Source organism: Mastomys coucha, unplaced genomic scaffold, assembly GCF_008632895.1.
Source record: "Mastomys coucha isolate ucsf_1 unplaced genomic scaffold, UCSF_Mcou_1 pScaffold14, whole genome shotgun sequence".
NCBI lineage: Eukaryota > Metazoa > Chordata > Mammalia > Rodentia > Muridae > Mastomys > Mastomys coucha.
In genome coordinates, this window is record NW_022196896.1 from 67285544 (window position 1) to 67302296 (window position 16753).

Consider the following 16753-nt stretch of genomic DNA (forward strand, 5'->3'; position numbering starts at 1 on the left):
TAAATTAAAGAAAAAAAAAAAAAACAGGTTGCCAATATTAGTATGAGGCCAAGCAGAGCAATTCAGGAGAAGCCCAGAGAAGCCAGACTGAATCAGTTTGGAGAGGAGTTAGAGCCAGAACAGCTGAGTAGACCAGCCAGCCAGAATTTAGAAAGAGCTAGAAAAGGTTGAGCTTATTCAGCAGCAAATCTCAGAGGCTGAAAACTTTCTAGGCCTAGATAAGAGTGTATGGAAACTAGAAGTTTCCAGGACTAGGCCTAGGTTAGCAGACTGAGGCAGGAAACCTCAGAGAGACAGAACAGATAAATAAAAGTTACTATTACACCCTGGGAAGCAGAAGGGTGGGTGCCTGCCCCGTCATGGGCCAGACACTAGTAGGAGCTTGAAGGAACATGGCCAAGGCTGGCCTAGGCTGGGACTGTACAGTTGATGCAAGGCGTAAGATGAACGGGCGGGAATCTTAGACAGGAAAGGGGTAGAACCAAACTGATTCAAGAGGGAGAAAAGAGATAATGGGGGGTGGCAGGGGTTCGGTCACTAGCAAGGATGGCTCTGAGGAAAGTCCAAGGAAGGTTCTAGCCTGAGTGTAGTGGTTTGAATAAGAATGGCCCCCATAGGCTCACATATTTGAATGACTAGTTGGTGAACTGGTTAGGAAAGATTAGGAGGTGTGGAAATGTCAGAGGAGTTGTGGAAATGTCTGAGGAGGTGTGGCCATGTCAGAAGAGGTGTAGGCATGTGGGAGGAGGTGTGGCCATGTCTGAGGAGGTGTGGCCATGTCAGAAGAGGTTTGGGCACATCGGAGGAGGTGTAGACATGTCAGAGGAGGTATGGTCATGTTAGAAGAGGTGTGGTCATGTTAGAGGAGATGTGGCCATATCAGAAGAGGTGTGGCCATGATAAAAAAGATGTGTCACTAGGGTTGGCCTTGAGGTTTGGTTGTTTTGGGTTTTTTTTTTTTTTTTCCCGTTTTTGGAGACAGGGTTTCTCTGTGTAGCACTGGCTGTCCTGGAACTCACTCTGTAGATCAGGCTGGCCTCAAACTTAGAAATCTGCCTGCCTCTGCCTCCCAAGTGCTGGGATTAAAAGCGTGCGCCACCACTGCCGGGCTTTGGCTTTGAGGTTTCAAAAGCCCACACGAGACCCAGTGTACTCTGTTTGTCTGTCTCCAACTTGCAGATTACATGTGAGCTCTGAGCTGCTGCCCAGTAGCATGCTCGCCTTCCTGCTGATCTGCTCCTCACCATGATGGTCATGGATCAAGCCAATTGAACTTATTTTATAAGTTACGTTGGTCATGGTGGTAGAACAGTAACCAAGACAGACACCCAAAAAGGGTGAACAGGGACAGAATGGTGCCTGGGCACATCTCTTTAGATCCTCACCAGTGACCACAGTCAAGCAGGCTCATATGGGGAAGCAGCTCCTGGCCATGTGCCCACAATACCTGACAAGGCTTACAGTCACATCACAGAGGCAGGGCCCTCCCTTGGCCTGGCACCTTTGCCTAGCAGGACAAAGCCATCCCCGGAGGCTGGGGAGAAGCCTGACCTGCTTCCAGCTGGGTAGGAAGCTTCAGAAGTCATTCACACCTCAGCCCAGGCCTCAGGAAATATTCTTGTAAGACTCTTATGATGGCACCCAGCAGCAATAGAGAGAGGACTACCATCCTACTGAGGCCTGATGAGGCCCTCTTTGATGATTCATGTGGTCATTGAGAAGTAACCGGCCGACATCTACAATCTCACCTCATTGGGTACCATGTTACCAGTGGAGGAAGGAAACTGCTCTGAGAAATTCAGTTCAACACTACATAGCGCCAGTCAGCAAATACAGTTTTTCTGTGTCATCCCTGTGAGGACTCAATCCAATAAAGACACTTTATGTCCAGGTGGTTTCTCTGCTTTCTTTCTTTGTTTCTTTCTTTCCTTCTTTCTTTCTTTTTAATTTTTTAAAAAGATTTATTTTTATTTTACATTTATGAACTACGATAACCGTGTATATGAGTATTTGCCTGCATGCTCCTGCCCCGCTCGCTCTGGTGTAAAACACTGTAGCTATCTTCAGACACACCAGAAGAGGGTGTCAGATCTCATTACGGGTAGCTGTGAGCCACCATGTGGTTGCTGGGATCCGAACTCAGGACCTTGAGAAGGGCAGTCAATGCTCTTACCCACTAAGCCATCTTGCCAGCCCTCTTTTTTTAAAGATTTTATTATATATATATTTATATATGAGTATGCTATAGCTGTCTTCAGACACACTAGAAGAGGGCATCAGATCCCATTACAGATGGTTGTGAGCCACCATGTGGTTGCTGGGAATTGAACTCAGGGCCTCTGGAAGAGCAGTCAGTGCTCTTAACCTCTGAGCTATCTCTTCAGCCCCCAAGGTGGTTTCTTTCTTTTTTTTTTTTTTTTTTTTTTGTAGCCCAGGCTGCCTTGAACTCATCTGAGGCTAGCCTTTAGCTTCTGATCCTCCTGTCTCCACTTCCCAAATGCTGGGATCACAGGTGTGTGTCTCAGCACTAGGGGCAGGCTTACACTTTTGTTTATCTTTTGTGAGTGAAAGGGTAAGACTGGTCCTGTTGCATGCCCCAGCTTGGCTAGGAACTTCCAATCCTGTCCCAGCATCTCCAGCACTGAGGTTACAGGCACACACCACCACATCTAACTCATGAAGCCGCCGATAAGAGATAAGGCCACTGCTCTGGACCTCATACTTCCTAAGGGGGCAAGGCAGATAGCCAGCACCCCAGGGGCTCCCAATACCATGCTGGTAGTTCACAGAGACAAGCCTTCCGTGCTGCTCACAGGAAGGCCATTCCAGAATCTATTCCAAAGATTACAAAATGTTTGAACACACCAAAACCTACCTGAGAATAGCAGCCACAGCCTTCCACGTAAAGACTCGGGGATCCCCATGGCCACCAGCTTCCGGATCTTTTCAGTGCGGAACATGCACACGGTCCTGCCGTACTCTACAAAGTGGTCATTCCACAGACTGATTTTTATCTGTTCCCGGGACTGGAAATGGAGATGTTTGTTAAGGGAACAAGAAGCCACAATCAGTAACAGTGTAAAGAATGTCTCAATTTATCAGGAAGAGCAGTGGTAACACTGTTCACACACAAAACACGAATGCTGCCAGGCATAAAGGATCAAGAACAAATAACACAGAGCCCCAGGGAGCCTAGCAGGGGCGTCTATGCGAACATACTGCACAGTTCATAACAGGAACATGTCACCAAGTACAGAAGCAGCTCAGACTGCATGGGAGAGACAGGTGCAATGGAGAATTTGGGCTAATGCCTCTTTGGGGCACTAACACAAAGCCAACTGCTAAAACACCACTTGACTCCAAGGACAGCAGAGTGTAACAGGCGTCCAGCATGCCCTGAGCTTCCTGACAGAAGAGGGGGAAACTGAAACCTTGAAAAGAATATTTTCATTTTTTTAAAAAAATTGTATTTTATATAAGTGGTTTTGCCTACATGTGTCATATGCATGCCTGGTGCCTACAGGGGTTAGCAGGGGTATGGATCCCCTGGAACTGTAGTTAGGGAAAGTTATGAACTACAATGGGGTCTCTGCAAAAAGACACAAGTGCTTTGAACCACTGAGCTACTTCTGCAATGCGCAATCTTATTATCAGAAATGAGGGGGACATTTATTCCTCTAAAAGTCCTTTAAAACTGTTCATATGTCAGAAATATCAGGCCTTTTATAACAACTATTTATAATAATTACTATCCAGTAATATGAGTATGTGAGTAGCATATATCCATAAACCTACATTTTAGGTCATTCAGACAAGGAATGGCTGCACATAGTGTGTAAAGCAATTAAGATGACTCGGTCTGGATGTAAGAGGCCGGTAGTTAGGAAGCAGCATGCATGTTAATTGGTCCTCGGGGCCACCACCTGGGCCTGTGGCTGCAGTGTGGCTTCCTGCCTACTTGCCTACCAGGGTCCCATTCTAGTTTATTCACCAAATATACATGACTCCTACCTTCCTATTGAAAAAGAACAATTATAAATTAAGCAACAGGGGCTGGAGAGATGGCTCAGCAGGTAAGAACACTGACTGCTCTTCTGAAGGTCCTGAGTTCAAATCCCTGCAACCACATGGTGGCTCACAACCATCTGTAATGGGATCTGACGCCCTCTTCTGGTGTATCTGAAGACAGCTACAGTGTACTTACTTATAATAATAAATAAAATCTTTTTTTTAAAGTTTATACAGGCTAGAGAGATGGCTCGGAGGTTAAGAGCACTGACTGCTCTTCTGAAGGCCCTGAGTTCAAATCCCAGCAACCACATGGTGGCTCACAACCATCCATAATGAGATCTGATGCCCTCTTCTGGAGTGTCGGAAGAGAGCTACAATGTACTTACATATAATAAATAAATCTTTTTTTAAAAGTTTATACATAAATAAATAAATTAATTAAGCAACAGGGCCTGGAGAAATGGGTCTGTGGGTAGGAGGACTTGTGGTGCAAGCATGAAGACTTGAGTTTGAATCTCCGGCACCCAGGTAAAAACACAGTAATTTCAGTGTTGGGGTCCAGGGACAGGGAGGGGGAGAGACAGGTGGTCCCCAGGATTCTGCCAGTCTGGCCAAAATGCAAACTTCAGGTTCAGTGAGGAGCAAAGAAAACCCCATGTAAAAGGCACACACAGAAGGCCTGGCTAGTAATAGACTCATTGCACACCCGGAAATCTATAGGGGCAGCACCATCCACTGGGCAGGCCATACTCCGAGGGGACCGGCTCCCTACTGCCCTTCACTTGGTGCCTAGGACAAAAAGAGGGAAGGGAAGCGACGGACACTCAGAGCACACTGGCCACCTAGGCCACGCCACTCCCCAGAGCTGCTGCTCACAGGCATCTCACTCACCAGGCGGGAGTCAGGACTCTGGCTGCCAGACTGCTGGAAGACAGCAGTCAGGGGCTCAGGGTGTGGCAGGGGGCTCTTCTCCTTCTCTCCCTCTTCACTACTTTGAGAAGACACCATCTCAAGATCCCCAAACTTGTCAGTGCAAATGCTTGTAGAGTAAAACACAGGTGAAGCCTGCAAGACAAAGAGGAGGCACAGAGAGAACAGTACGTCACTTAAAAATGTGGGGCATCCAGAGTCTGAATATCTAAGTAACAACGTGGGGACCCAGCCAAGCATGCATCCAGAGTCTGAATATCTAGAACCTGCGTTTATTGTCAGTTACATGTGACAGAGATGGGATCCCAGGGCAAGCTGGCTAGGAAGGGTAGCCATATCAGCTCACTCAGAGTTTGACTGAGAGAACCTGCCTCAATGATCAGGATGATTCCTATATCTACCACGAACATACATATGTACACACACATGTTCACACACATGCATACATATATGTCCATAACACACACATGGAAATTTAAAGATTAAAACACATTTCCTGAGGCTGGTGAGATGGCTCAGCGGGTAAGAGCACTGACTGCTCTTCTGAAGGTCCCGAGTTCAAATCCCAGCAACCACATGGTGGCTCACAACTACCCGTAATAAGACCTGACGCCCTCTTCTGGTGCATCTGAAGACAGCTACAGTGTACTTATTTATAATAATAAATAAATCTTTGGGCTGGAGCAAGCAGGGACTGAGCGAGCAGGGTCAACCAGAGGGAGCAGAGGTCCTGAAAATCAATTCCCAACAAACAGATGAAGGCTCACAACTATCTGTACAGCTATAGTGTGTACTCATATGCATAAAAAAATAAATCTTAAAAAAAAAAAAGGTACTTCCTAATGGAAATCATGGCTAATGATACCCCAGCAAACCCAAGTACATTATTGCATCTCTCCAGTCTTGGGGTGAGAAACTCTCTCTCTTAGCAGATTAGAGCGACCCTGAGCATCAGCTCCAGCAACCTTGAAAAGGGGATACCTGCTTCAAGTTATATGACAAGTGCCCCCACAGGGAGGGGGGATCCATTGCTCCTCTAACCTGGAGGGAGGGGGTATCACATCAACTTCTCCAACCCAGGCAGTATGTGGAGGCACCTGGTGAACCCTTCAAGGTGCAGATGATCCCCCATGGCCCCTTCTGCTCCAGGAAGCCCCCAACTCAGAACACCAGAGCCATCAGATGTCACATTACACTAATGCACAGCCCAGCCGTCCACACCCACACGGCCCATATTTCCAAGCACTCCCTTTGGAGACCATAGCCGTCCCAGAGGACACAAGAAGAGTCTCGGAAGGCCATCCCTGTAAAGGCTCCTACCATGTCGTCGTCACTTGGTGAGGTCTCATAATGCACAGGGTGGTTGGCATGGACCTGCTTCAGTCTCAGCAGCAGGCCCTCCACCAAGTTCTCTCTGTCCTTTAGCTCAATGAACTGGAAGGCCATCTTGCTGCGGATGCTCACGATGATGGGGTTCGGCAGCAGGCTCGTGTCTTCCATCTTCTCAATGCTCACTACCTGGAACAGAGACGACACACAAAGTACAAGACAGGAGCCTGGCAGGTGTGTGATCATGCCCTCAGACACATCCAGGAAGAGCTCCGTTCAAAGGCAGGAAAGTGGCCTGGGCAGCGTTTACCTGTCAGTGCCACAAGAGGGCAGCAGCCCAAGGCTCTGCTCATAGGTTAAGGGGCTTGGCAAACAGATCACAAAGCAGCAATCAACCTCCAAAAAAGAAACTCCAACTCATACTACATCATAGATGAAGCCTAGGAGAGCTGTGCTACTTGGAATAAGTCACTCATAAAAAAGATAAACACCAGGGCTGGAAGGTGGCTCAGCAGCCAGGAGCACAAAGAAAGCAGGGGTGCTGTATGACAACATTTATTCAAGCTACCTTGAATAGTCAAACTCAGAAGGGAAGGGGCTTTAGTCTCTAAGTGGGACAGAGTCTCAAGTATGGAAAATGGACGTCCCTGGAGATGACAGTGGGGATGGTTATGTAACAGCGTGAACATGCTTGAAATGTACACCTAACAATGGCTAAGAGGATAAATCATGTTATGTGTGTTCTGGATTTCTCTTATTTTTCTTTTTGAAGACAGGGTTTAGCTATGTAGCTCTAGCTGGCCTGGAACTCACTGTGTAGACCAGGCTGGCCTTGAATTCATAGAAATCTGCCTGCTCCTGCCTCCCAAGAGCTGGGACCACACCTGACTTGGCTTTCTTAGTTGACTGTTTATGAGCATGTTAACTGCAGAATAACAACATGGAGATCAGAGATCACTGGGGTGAGGGAGGAGAGTCTTCTAAGTAATTGTGCCCAGGACGGGCACACAGGCAGCCAGATTCCAGCAGTCCTCAAGGGTTGGGGTCTTGGTGCTAAGGTGCCTGAAACCAAAGGACTGAGCTCCCCACATCCGAACAGAAGCTTATGTTGTCTCTGACCCCCAATAAGAGAATTATGAAAAATTTTAAAAAGATTTATTTATTATATGTAAGTACACTGTAGCTCTCTTCAGACACCCTGGAAGAGGGCATCGGATCTCATTACAGATGGTTGTGAGCCACCATGTGGTTGCTGGGATTTGAACTCAGGACCTTCGGAAGAAGAGTCAGTGCTCTTAACCACTGAGCCATCTCTCCAGCCCCAAATTATGATATTTTACAACTTTAAGCTGAAGTTCTAGGAGTGTACATAAGCCCAGGAATTAGCCGTTTGGCTTCTGCAGGGGACACCTTTCATAGGTTGCTTCTCTAGTGCGGGAAGGTGAAAGGGGAGAGCTCTAACTCCCTGGCACACTCCTTAACAGCGGCTTCACCAATCAGGAGGAGGATGGAATGTTTTCTTTACTAAGCCCTGCTAGGCAAATTTTGGGCTGCTAAAGTAATACCAGAAGAGCCACAGCCACCCCAGGAGTGAGCAACTCAGGTCCTGCTCCTCAGGGAACCTGAAGGCCATCTTTAGGATAAAGTCTTGGTGTGTGGACACCCTTCCTCTGCCCTGACGCAGTGGCAGAGAGGCTGTGGTTTGGATATGATTTTCAAGTGTCCCCAGAGGCTCACTAGTGAGAGGCATGGTCCCTGTGAAGCTGTGATAAGAGGAGGTGGGGTCTAGTTGGTGTGGTTGGGCCACTGGGAACAACAGTTCCCTCAGAAAGGACTTGTACAGTTCTCAGGAGACCTCAGTTAGTTGTCAGAAAGTAGGTCACTTGGAACAGCAACAAGGGCTGGCCTTTGCTCTCTGTTTTACCATGTGATATCTCCAGCCACTTCATCACCATTTTTGCATAAGGCCTTGACCAGATCCAAGCCCAAACAAAACATAGCATCGTTCTCTTATGAGCTAACTCTCCTCTCTCTCTCTCTCTCTCTCTCTCTCTCTCTCTCTCTCTCTCTCTCTCTCTCTCTCTCTCTCTCTCTCTCTCTCTTTTGTTGTCGGTAGTGGTGGTGGGTTTTTTTGAGACAGGCTTTCTCTGTATAGCTCTGGCTGTCCTGGAACTCACTCTGTATGTAGACCAGGCTAGCCTTGAACTCAGAAATCTGCCTGCCTCTGCCTCCCAAGTGCCGGGATCAAAGGCGTGCGCCACCATCACCCGGCCACTCTTCTCTTTATAAGTTTATCTGCCCTCGAGTGTTTTGTTTGAGCAACATAAAACAGGCTCAAACACTTGGGTACAAATGGCAAAGGGTGCTTTTCAGGAGCGCAAACAGGCAAGCATGGGTGAGATGGTAGGTCTACCTCTCTCAAGGGAAGAACAACGTTACAGCAGCCATCCTCTCTGCTGGCAAAGCAGATGTAGCTGTCAGAGGAGAATATCCGTCCGGCCGTGTGGCAGCGACTGAAAGGCGTCCAGAGGGAACAGTCTGCCACAGCATGCAGTTTCTCTTTCCTCGGCAGCCTGAAGAAAGCCCGGAAGAACTCGTTCTGGGCTCTGGCCTCCAGGTCCCTGGGGAGCAATGGGACAGAGGGAATGAACATACAAGCTCACAGAGAAAAATACCTCGACGCCCACTGGCCCAGCTGGACAGCAAGGGCGAGCAGACTAGCTGTATTTCCCAGAGACTGAGTCAGCCTCCGGGGCTCCAAGTTCACAGCCAACCCTTAAAGCAAGCAGAGCCTACTGAGTCCGCACAAGCTCATGAATCAGGATGTACATTCCTGGGGGCTAGACAGAAGGCCCCGAGGTTAAAAGAACAGGCTGCTCTTCCAGAGCACCCAGGTTCCATTCCTAGCACCCCCATAGAGTCTCACAATTGTCTATAATTCTAGATCCAGGGAAGATCCAATGCCCTCTTGTGACCTGACCCCTGCAAGTACAAAGCACATACATGGTGCACAGACATACACATGCAGGCAAAGTGCCCATACACATACATCTTTAAAGAAATAAGAACGCCTGGCTGGTTTGGTTTGACCACAAAAAAATGGCATAAAAATCTAAATATCAAAAAGTCAGGTTACTCTAAGTGTGTGGCTTGAATAGGAATGGCTCATAGCCTCATGTGTTTGAATACTTGGCCCATAGGAAGTGGCACTAGAAGGAGGTGTGGCCTTGTTGGACTAGGTGCGGCTTGCTGGAAGAAGTGTATCATTGTGATGGTGGGCTTTCAGGGGTCATATGCTCCAACTACGCCCAGTATGGACAGAGTCTCCTTCTCCAGCACCATGCCTGCCTGCCTGCTCCCATGCTCCTGCCATGATAATGGACTGAACCTCTGAACTGTAAGCAGCCCCAATGAAAAGGTGTCCTTTATAAGAGCTGCTGTGATCATGCTGTCTCTTCACAGTAATAAGACCCTGACTAAGTCACCGAGTGTTGTCCAGGATATGGGGGATTGGAGTTCACACGCTTCTGGCGGGCAACACAAAACGAGGTGCTTTGTGTAGGAAACCAGTCTCACTGCTTAAGGGAGACTCACCATTAACCCGGAAATTCTACTCCTGGGGGTCCACAAACAAGAGACACGTAGACCTGCTAACAACTCACATGCTAATATTAACGCTAATGATAACAGAATGTGGCCCAAAGATTGATCAACTGATAAACAGCTAAATAAATGTGGCATGCCCCTTTAATTGGATAGAAACAACTCAGAGGAAAGGTACTGATATACATAGCAATGTGGATGAAGCTTAGACACTGAGTACGGGGCCAGATACAGAGTCCGCAGCCTGAGTCCAGCCACGTGCAGCTGGCAAGTCCTTACATTATCTCAGCACAGCTAAAACGTCAACAGGGTCCTGTGTAGTAAGAAGCCAGCTCGGTATAAGGGTCGTCATCAGCCCATCCTCTCAGGCAGGGTGTGTTTGGCCACTTCCTTCTCAGATGAAAGGTTCGGGGTAAACCCCAAACTCAAGTGACTCAAGTGGCACTGAGGAGGACTGTCTGTTTTTGGTGAGATATTTTAGGCTATCTCCAACTCCTGGCTGGCATCAGGGAAGGAGGGGCCCTGTTAGCCTGTGGCTTATGTGCATTCCAGCTGCAAGGGTAAGGAGAGGGAGAACTAGGATCTAGACATTAATGGCAGGGCCACCATGGAGCCTCCCAATCCTTCCTTCTACAGAAAGGCCAACACACAGCAGTCATGAGCCAATACAACAGCCAGTTCAGGCCAGCAGCCTCCGAAGCAGCACCTGTGAGGGTGGACACTGCCCCAGTAGGAGTAGACTCAAACCAGAAGGTTCTAGATCTAGACTCCGAGCACACCTTTATTAAAGCTAGGCTCCATTCCTAAGGAATCTTAATCCCAAAACTTTATTTAGTCAAGACTAGATGTCCCTCCTAGATCAGACAAATGTGCCCAAACCAGATTTCTCCCTCTCTCCGTCTTCACTCAGCAACCCCCTGGAATGCTTTACGGAAGAGCTGCATCTGAGCTGACAGGCCAACTCAGTCCATCTGCTTATTCAGGCCACACAGGATGCAGCTGTGTATCAGCAGCTGCCACAGGCTCTGGCTGAGTGACAGGCTGGGCCAGCCTGGCTTCTTACTACTTCAGCAGTCAAGATCTCTAGCCATCTCCAATACAGGACACCTGACTGACCATGACTTGTTCCATTGGGTTCCGAAAGGCCAGAGTGAGTGCTATGCGGCCAGCTTGCCTCAACAGGGCACTCCGATGTGTCCGGGAAATGCAGGGATTAGCAACATAGGAACGGGGCTCTTGGAGCAGACGCTGCTTTTCCTCGGTGTCCCTGTCCACACGGAAGAGTTCCTTCTCAAGTGTGTGTTCACACAGAACATAACCAGAATTGTCAAGGCCGGAGCTGGATCAAAAAGCTAAATTCAACCTCCCACCCTGATATGCCGATTACAGAAAGAAGTGGTGGTTTGAATAGTGTGATGGTTTGTATATACTTGGCCCAGGGAGTGGCACTATTAGGTGTGGCCCTGTAGGAGGAGGTGTGTCACTGTGGGTCTGGGCTTTAAGACCCTCGTCTTAGCTGCCTGGAAGTCAGTCTTCCACTAGCAGCCTTCAAATGCTAGTAGATGTAGAACTCTCAGCTCCTCCTGCACCATGCCTGTCTGGACACTGCCATGCTCCCACCTTAATGATAATGGACTGAACCTCTGAACCTGTAAGCCAGTCCCAATTAAATGTTGTCCTTATAAGACTTGTTGTGGTTACAGTGTCTCTTCACAGCAATGAAACCCTAACTAAGACACAGGGGGTGATGAAAAGCAGATTATTCAACACATCCATACTGCAAAGAACAGATAAAGAGGTCCAGGGACCCCCAAGTCCATCTTCAGAGTATTAGCATGAGAGGGAAGCCTGGGACAGGTAGGAGTGGCCTCATTGACCCTCCGGCAGGTGGGAAGAAGTCCTGGAAGCTGGAGGGGATGAGGGTGTGGCCACCAGATGACTATTTCTACTCCAAGGCACAGCCTCAGGTGTAGCAGGGTCCCCTGTCTTGTAAGGGGCCGTTCCCAGACCCCTAGGTGAGGAACACCACCTAATCCCTGCACCTTCAAGCCAAGTTCAGACAAAAGAGAAGGCACAGGTCAGGCTCTTCTCCTTCATCTAGTCAGCTGTGGGTCCAGGTGAGGAGTTGGCATGCTTCAGCAAAAGTGGCTTCTGAGGAAACCATTCACACTGGCTCTCAAGAGAGCAGGGCCTGGCCATGCTGCTCAGCAGAATGCCCTTGGAGCAGCCCAGCGTCTGTGGAGGTGAGGGGTGGTAGTTCCTCTCTTGAAAGATCCATCTTTTGTGACAGCAAATATTATGTTTTAAGTTTAAATCACTGTTCTTAAGAGATCTATAAAATAAATACGTCACTAACCAAATGATTCTCAACCTGTGGGTTGTGACCCCTGTGGGGGTTGCTGAATGACCCTTTCACAGTGGTTGGCTAAGACCATTGGGAAAAAAACAGATATTTACATTATGATTCAACACAGTAGCAAAATTATAGTTAAGAAGTAGTAATAAAAATAATATTATAGGGCTGGTGAGATGGCTCAGTGGGTAAGAGCACTGACTGCTCTACCGAAGATCCTGAATTCAAGTCCCAGCAACCACATGGTGGCTCACAACCATCCGTAATGAGATCCGACGCCCTCTTCCGGTGTGTCTGAAGACAGCTACAGTGTGCTTATGTATAATAATAAATAAATCTTAAGAAAAAAATAATATTATGGTTGGGGTGTCCCCACAACATGAAGAGTTGCATTGCACAGCATTAGGAAGGTTGAGAACCTCTGCTCTAACCTGTGACTCCCACTTGTTCCCTGGAATGCTTGACGGCTGTTCATGTGAGATAAGCCACATCTTTTCACATTCATAAGTAAACAAGCATGCTTGCACCAGTTGTAGAGGATGTGTGTTTGATCACATAAGTTTGTTTGTTTTGTTTTGTTTTTTTAATTTCATTGTGGGTAGTTGTGAGCCACCATGTGATTGCTGGGATTTGAACTCAGGACCTTCGGAAGAGCAAACGGTGCTCTTACCTGCTGAGCCATCTCACCAGACAGTCTGATCACAGCTTGCCCCTGATTGGATGCAGGTGGGAAGTACTTAGCTTTGTGAGTTTGCTTTTATAAGTTCCTAACACTAATGTAAACTGGGTGCATATGCTAGGAATCCTCGGGACAGACCTGCCCAGTTAGTTAATAAAACTTGCTTCAAATTTGGCTCAGAATTTGTGTTTCTGGTCTTATTCTTGCCCCGTGGGGCTGATGCCTTCCCGGCAGTCCTCCTGTTCCCAGCATAGGGCTTGCTCTGATCCGACCATGGGAAGTGGGAGCTCTGATGTGTCCACGAGAGGAAGGCAGGAAAGAGGACTGACTGGCTTGGTAGGATGAGGCCAAGGAAGGCCAGAGGCAGGGGCTGGCCACTGAGGACACAGAGCCTAGCAACTACTGGGAGAAGAGTAATTCAGGGAGACCGCAGACCCAGAAGGCTCACTGCCTCTCTACCAGCCCCCCTGCCCTCCTCCCTCTATACAAACTGGCTGGCTATCTGACCACACCCTAACTTTGGGATAAACACTTTCTGTTTGGGGATTTCAGGATCAGCTTATTCCTCAGGCAGCAGCATCCCCCCCTCACCCCCCAACACCACCACTAGAGCCCTACCTCCAGCCCTCTGCTGAGGATATGGGGTCCAGTCCTCTTCGCACCAGGCAGGCTGGGCCATCCCCTGCCCCCTCCCAAGTACCGAGTGGAAGGACCAATAGACCTGAGGTGACTAACAGGTAAACAGATACTCAGTAACTTAGGCCTTTTTGACCCTAAGGGTCACCACTGGAAAGCAGTATTCTGGGAAGGGAAGTGAGAATGGATCAAGGAGAGAGCTGGGGGTGTGTGGGAAGGTATTCTAGCTAGTCCTGGCTCTGAGCTGGGAAGGCTGTTTTCCTAAAGTTTAAAATCTGCCTCGAGGCAGGGTGCCAAGGGGCCTGAGTCATTACCTGTTTACACCCACAGGCCTGGTCTCCATGACAAAAGCTCCTGATGGGAACAAGCCCAGGGGCAGGCAACTGGACCTTTCACTTTGAGAGAAAGTCCCTAACCAGGTTCTTGACAGGTGGGCATGCTGCTGGAGACTCGAACCTGTTATGGGTCCTGGGTCCAGCCCTGGGCATAGATGGGTCCAGCCCTGGGCATAGATGGTCCAGTCTTGGACACTCACCTGCTGGCCATCCCCACATTCCTGTCCTCCCTTTTTTTCCCCTCTAGTGGTGCCCAGGTAGAACTCAGTTGGGCAAGGAGGAGGACTTGGAGACACTCTCTGAGAACTGGACGCGAATACACCCTGTCACTGCTGATACTTCTAAGGCAGCTTTCTCCATTTTACACAGCCCAGGGTCACAGCCAGAGACTGCGCCATCCTGTGTCTCCCCACCCTACCTCTTCACAGTAACCCCACAGGCATGCTCAGAGGCTCATCTCCTAGGAGACTCTAGATTCGGTCCAGTTGGCAACGCCAACGCATACAGGAAGGCCGGCCAGCATGTGCTCAGCTGCAAGCTGGACTCCTGTGCAATGTGGCTACACCTCAGGCTTGCAGGTGTGTAGACGTGGACAGGCAACAAGAGCAAGACTTTACCTGGTAGCTTGCAAGGACTATTGATTTATTGACCTACATGCCAAATCATGTTGCTTTCAGGGCTCTGTCAACATGGCTCTTCCTTTTTAAAGATTTATTTGTTTTACGTATAGGAAAACATTGTAACTTCAGACACACCAGAAGAGGGCATCAGATCTCATTACAGATGGTTGTAAGTCACCACGTGGTTGCTGGGAATTGAACTCAGGACCTCTGGAAAAGCAGACAGTGCTCTTAATCACTGAGCCATCTCTCTAGCCCCCTAATAAATTTTATAGACTACGGGGAAGCATGGCTCACACAGCTCACACGGCTCACATGGCACCAGGCTCTTTCTTTTCAAGCTGAATCTCCTCAGGTGGCTGTAAAGTCTGTATGGGAGAGTAGCAAGCAAACGCCTGGGGCTGGGCATCAGAAAATGAAAGAACAGAGCTCTGAGGTGTCCATCACAAGAGAGACACCTGTCTCACAGAGGCAACTCAAATCATGTGAAAGTACTTGGAATGTCACCCCAAAGAGCAGTTAGGTTTAGAGCCTTGCTCCTAATAGTGGTGTAAAATGAATGCACACAGCAAGCAGTGATGGTGAGGGCTGGAGAGATGGCTCAACGGCTAAGAGCACTGACTGCTCTTCTGAAGGTCCTGAGTTCAAATCCTAGCAACCACATGGTGGCTCATAGCCATCTGTAATGAGATCTGATGCCCTCTTCTGGTGTATCTTCAGACAGCTACAGTGTACTTACATATAATAAATAAATCTGAAGAAGAAGAAGAAGAACTAGTAGTAGTAGTAGTAGTCGTATAGAAGTGATGAGAAGTCTCCCTGAACATACCCCCACTTACAGAGCATCTCCCCAGACTGTTCGGAGAAGAGAGTGCATGTGTGAAAAATAACCAATCTTTAATTTCTTTAAAGATTTTTTATCTTCGAGTTTTGAAAATACTCAACAATACTGAGCAATACTGAGTGTTCTCTGTGTAAAATGACTAGGACAGAGTATTGTAAATTTTTGTTGTTGTTGTTGTTGTTGTTTTTTAAAAGGGATATTTGCATAGATGTTATGGGCTGAACATCTTTAACCTGACATTCCACCCTCCACATGCTCTAACATTGGATTTCAGGGCATTCACATTTTTTTTTCCAGGTCCAGCCTTTATCATGAGATAAAGCTAATAGCCAAGGAATCTCTGGCACCACCATACCAAGCTCTCTCACAGGGCAAAGCATAGCTTCTATGTCTTCAACTGAGAAGAAGACAGATGGGAATACTAAACAAACAAACAACAACAACAAAATCTCAAGAGACAGAGACATGCTCAGCTGGTGGAGGCTTACCTAGGGCAAGCAACAGCAGGTGAGGGGATGAACTCTGAGTGGGATGGGGGAAGGTTCAGTCCTAAGGAGCTTGCTTTGAAAGCGTGATGACCGGATCCTCAGAATCCACATAAGCAGCTGGGCATATGTGACACACCCTTGTCATCCACAGCTAGGTCCCTGAGGCTCCCTGCTGGGCATAGTAGCATGCCCTTATCACCCACTGCTAGGTCCCTAAGACTCCCTGGCAAGCCAGCCTAGCCCTCTTGATGAGCTCTAGAGCAGTGAGAACCTGTCTCAGACACAAAGCTGGACGGTGTTCCTGAAGAATGGCGCACCTAAAGTCCTCTGACACACACATGCACATGCACACACACGTTCAAATCCCAGCAACCACATAGTAGATCACAACTATTTGTTATGGGATCTGATACCCTCTCTTCTCGTGTGTCTGAAGACAATGACAGTGTATTCATATACATAAAATAAATAAATCTTTTTTAAAAAATGAAATGTCTTCATGTTCACTGATAAAGTGAATAACCAACTTGAACCACGAGGGTGCCCACACTTATGTGCTGAAAAATATTTGAAGTAAAAGGGGACCTCCATCCAGGAAGCCATGTCTACCACATGGAGGGAAGGAGGGATAACGACAGTCACCATTTCCACTTCTGCCTGCCTAGATTAGCCACAAAGATGGTGCCCACCAGATGGCTTGGTGGGTTCAGACATTCTGACAACAGGATTTGATCTCAAGGACCCACAGGGTGGAGGAGAGAATTAACTCTCTCAAGTTGTCTTTGACCTCCATGCTCATACACTCAAAACACAGCATAAGAATGTAATAAAGAAGTAAAAGATTGCCGGGCAGTGGTAGAGCACGCCTTTAATCCCAGCACTTGGGAGGCAGAGGCAGGCGGATTTCTGAGTTCAAGGCCAGCCT

General features: G+C 48.1%; 1 protein-coding gene across 1 annotated transcript in view; it reads right to left on the reverse strand.

Moving 5' to 3' along the window:
• Nucleotides 1-16753, reverse strand: part of Tbc1d8 (TBC1 domain family member 8) — a 115646-nt gene that overhangs the window by 16913 nt on the left and 81980 nt on the right. The window contains exons 6-9 of the mRNA XM_031367289.1: nt 8684-8891; nt 6262-6459; nt 4903-5076; nt 2876-3026 (exon numbers count right to left, since the gene is read on the reverse strand). Of these exons, the coding sequence (XP_031223149.1) occupies nt 2876-3026; nt 4903-5076; nt 6262-6459; nt 8684-8891 (731 nt within the window). The remainder of the gene's footprint in view (nt 1-2875; nt 3027-4902; nt 5077-6261; nt 6460-8683; nt 8892-16753) is intronic.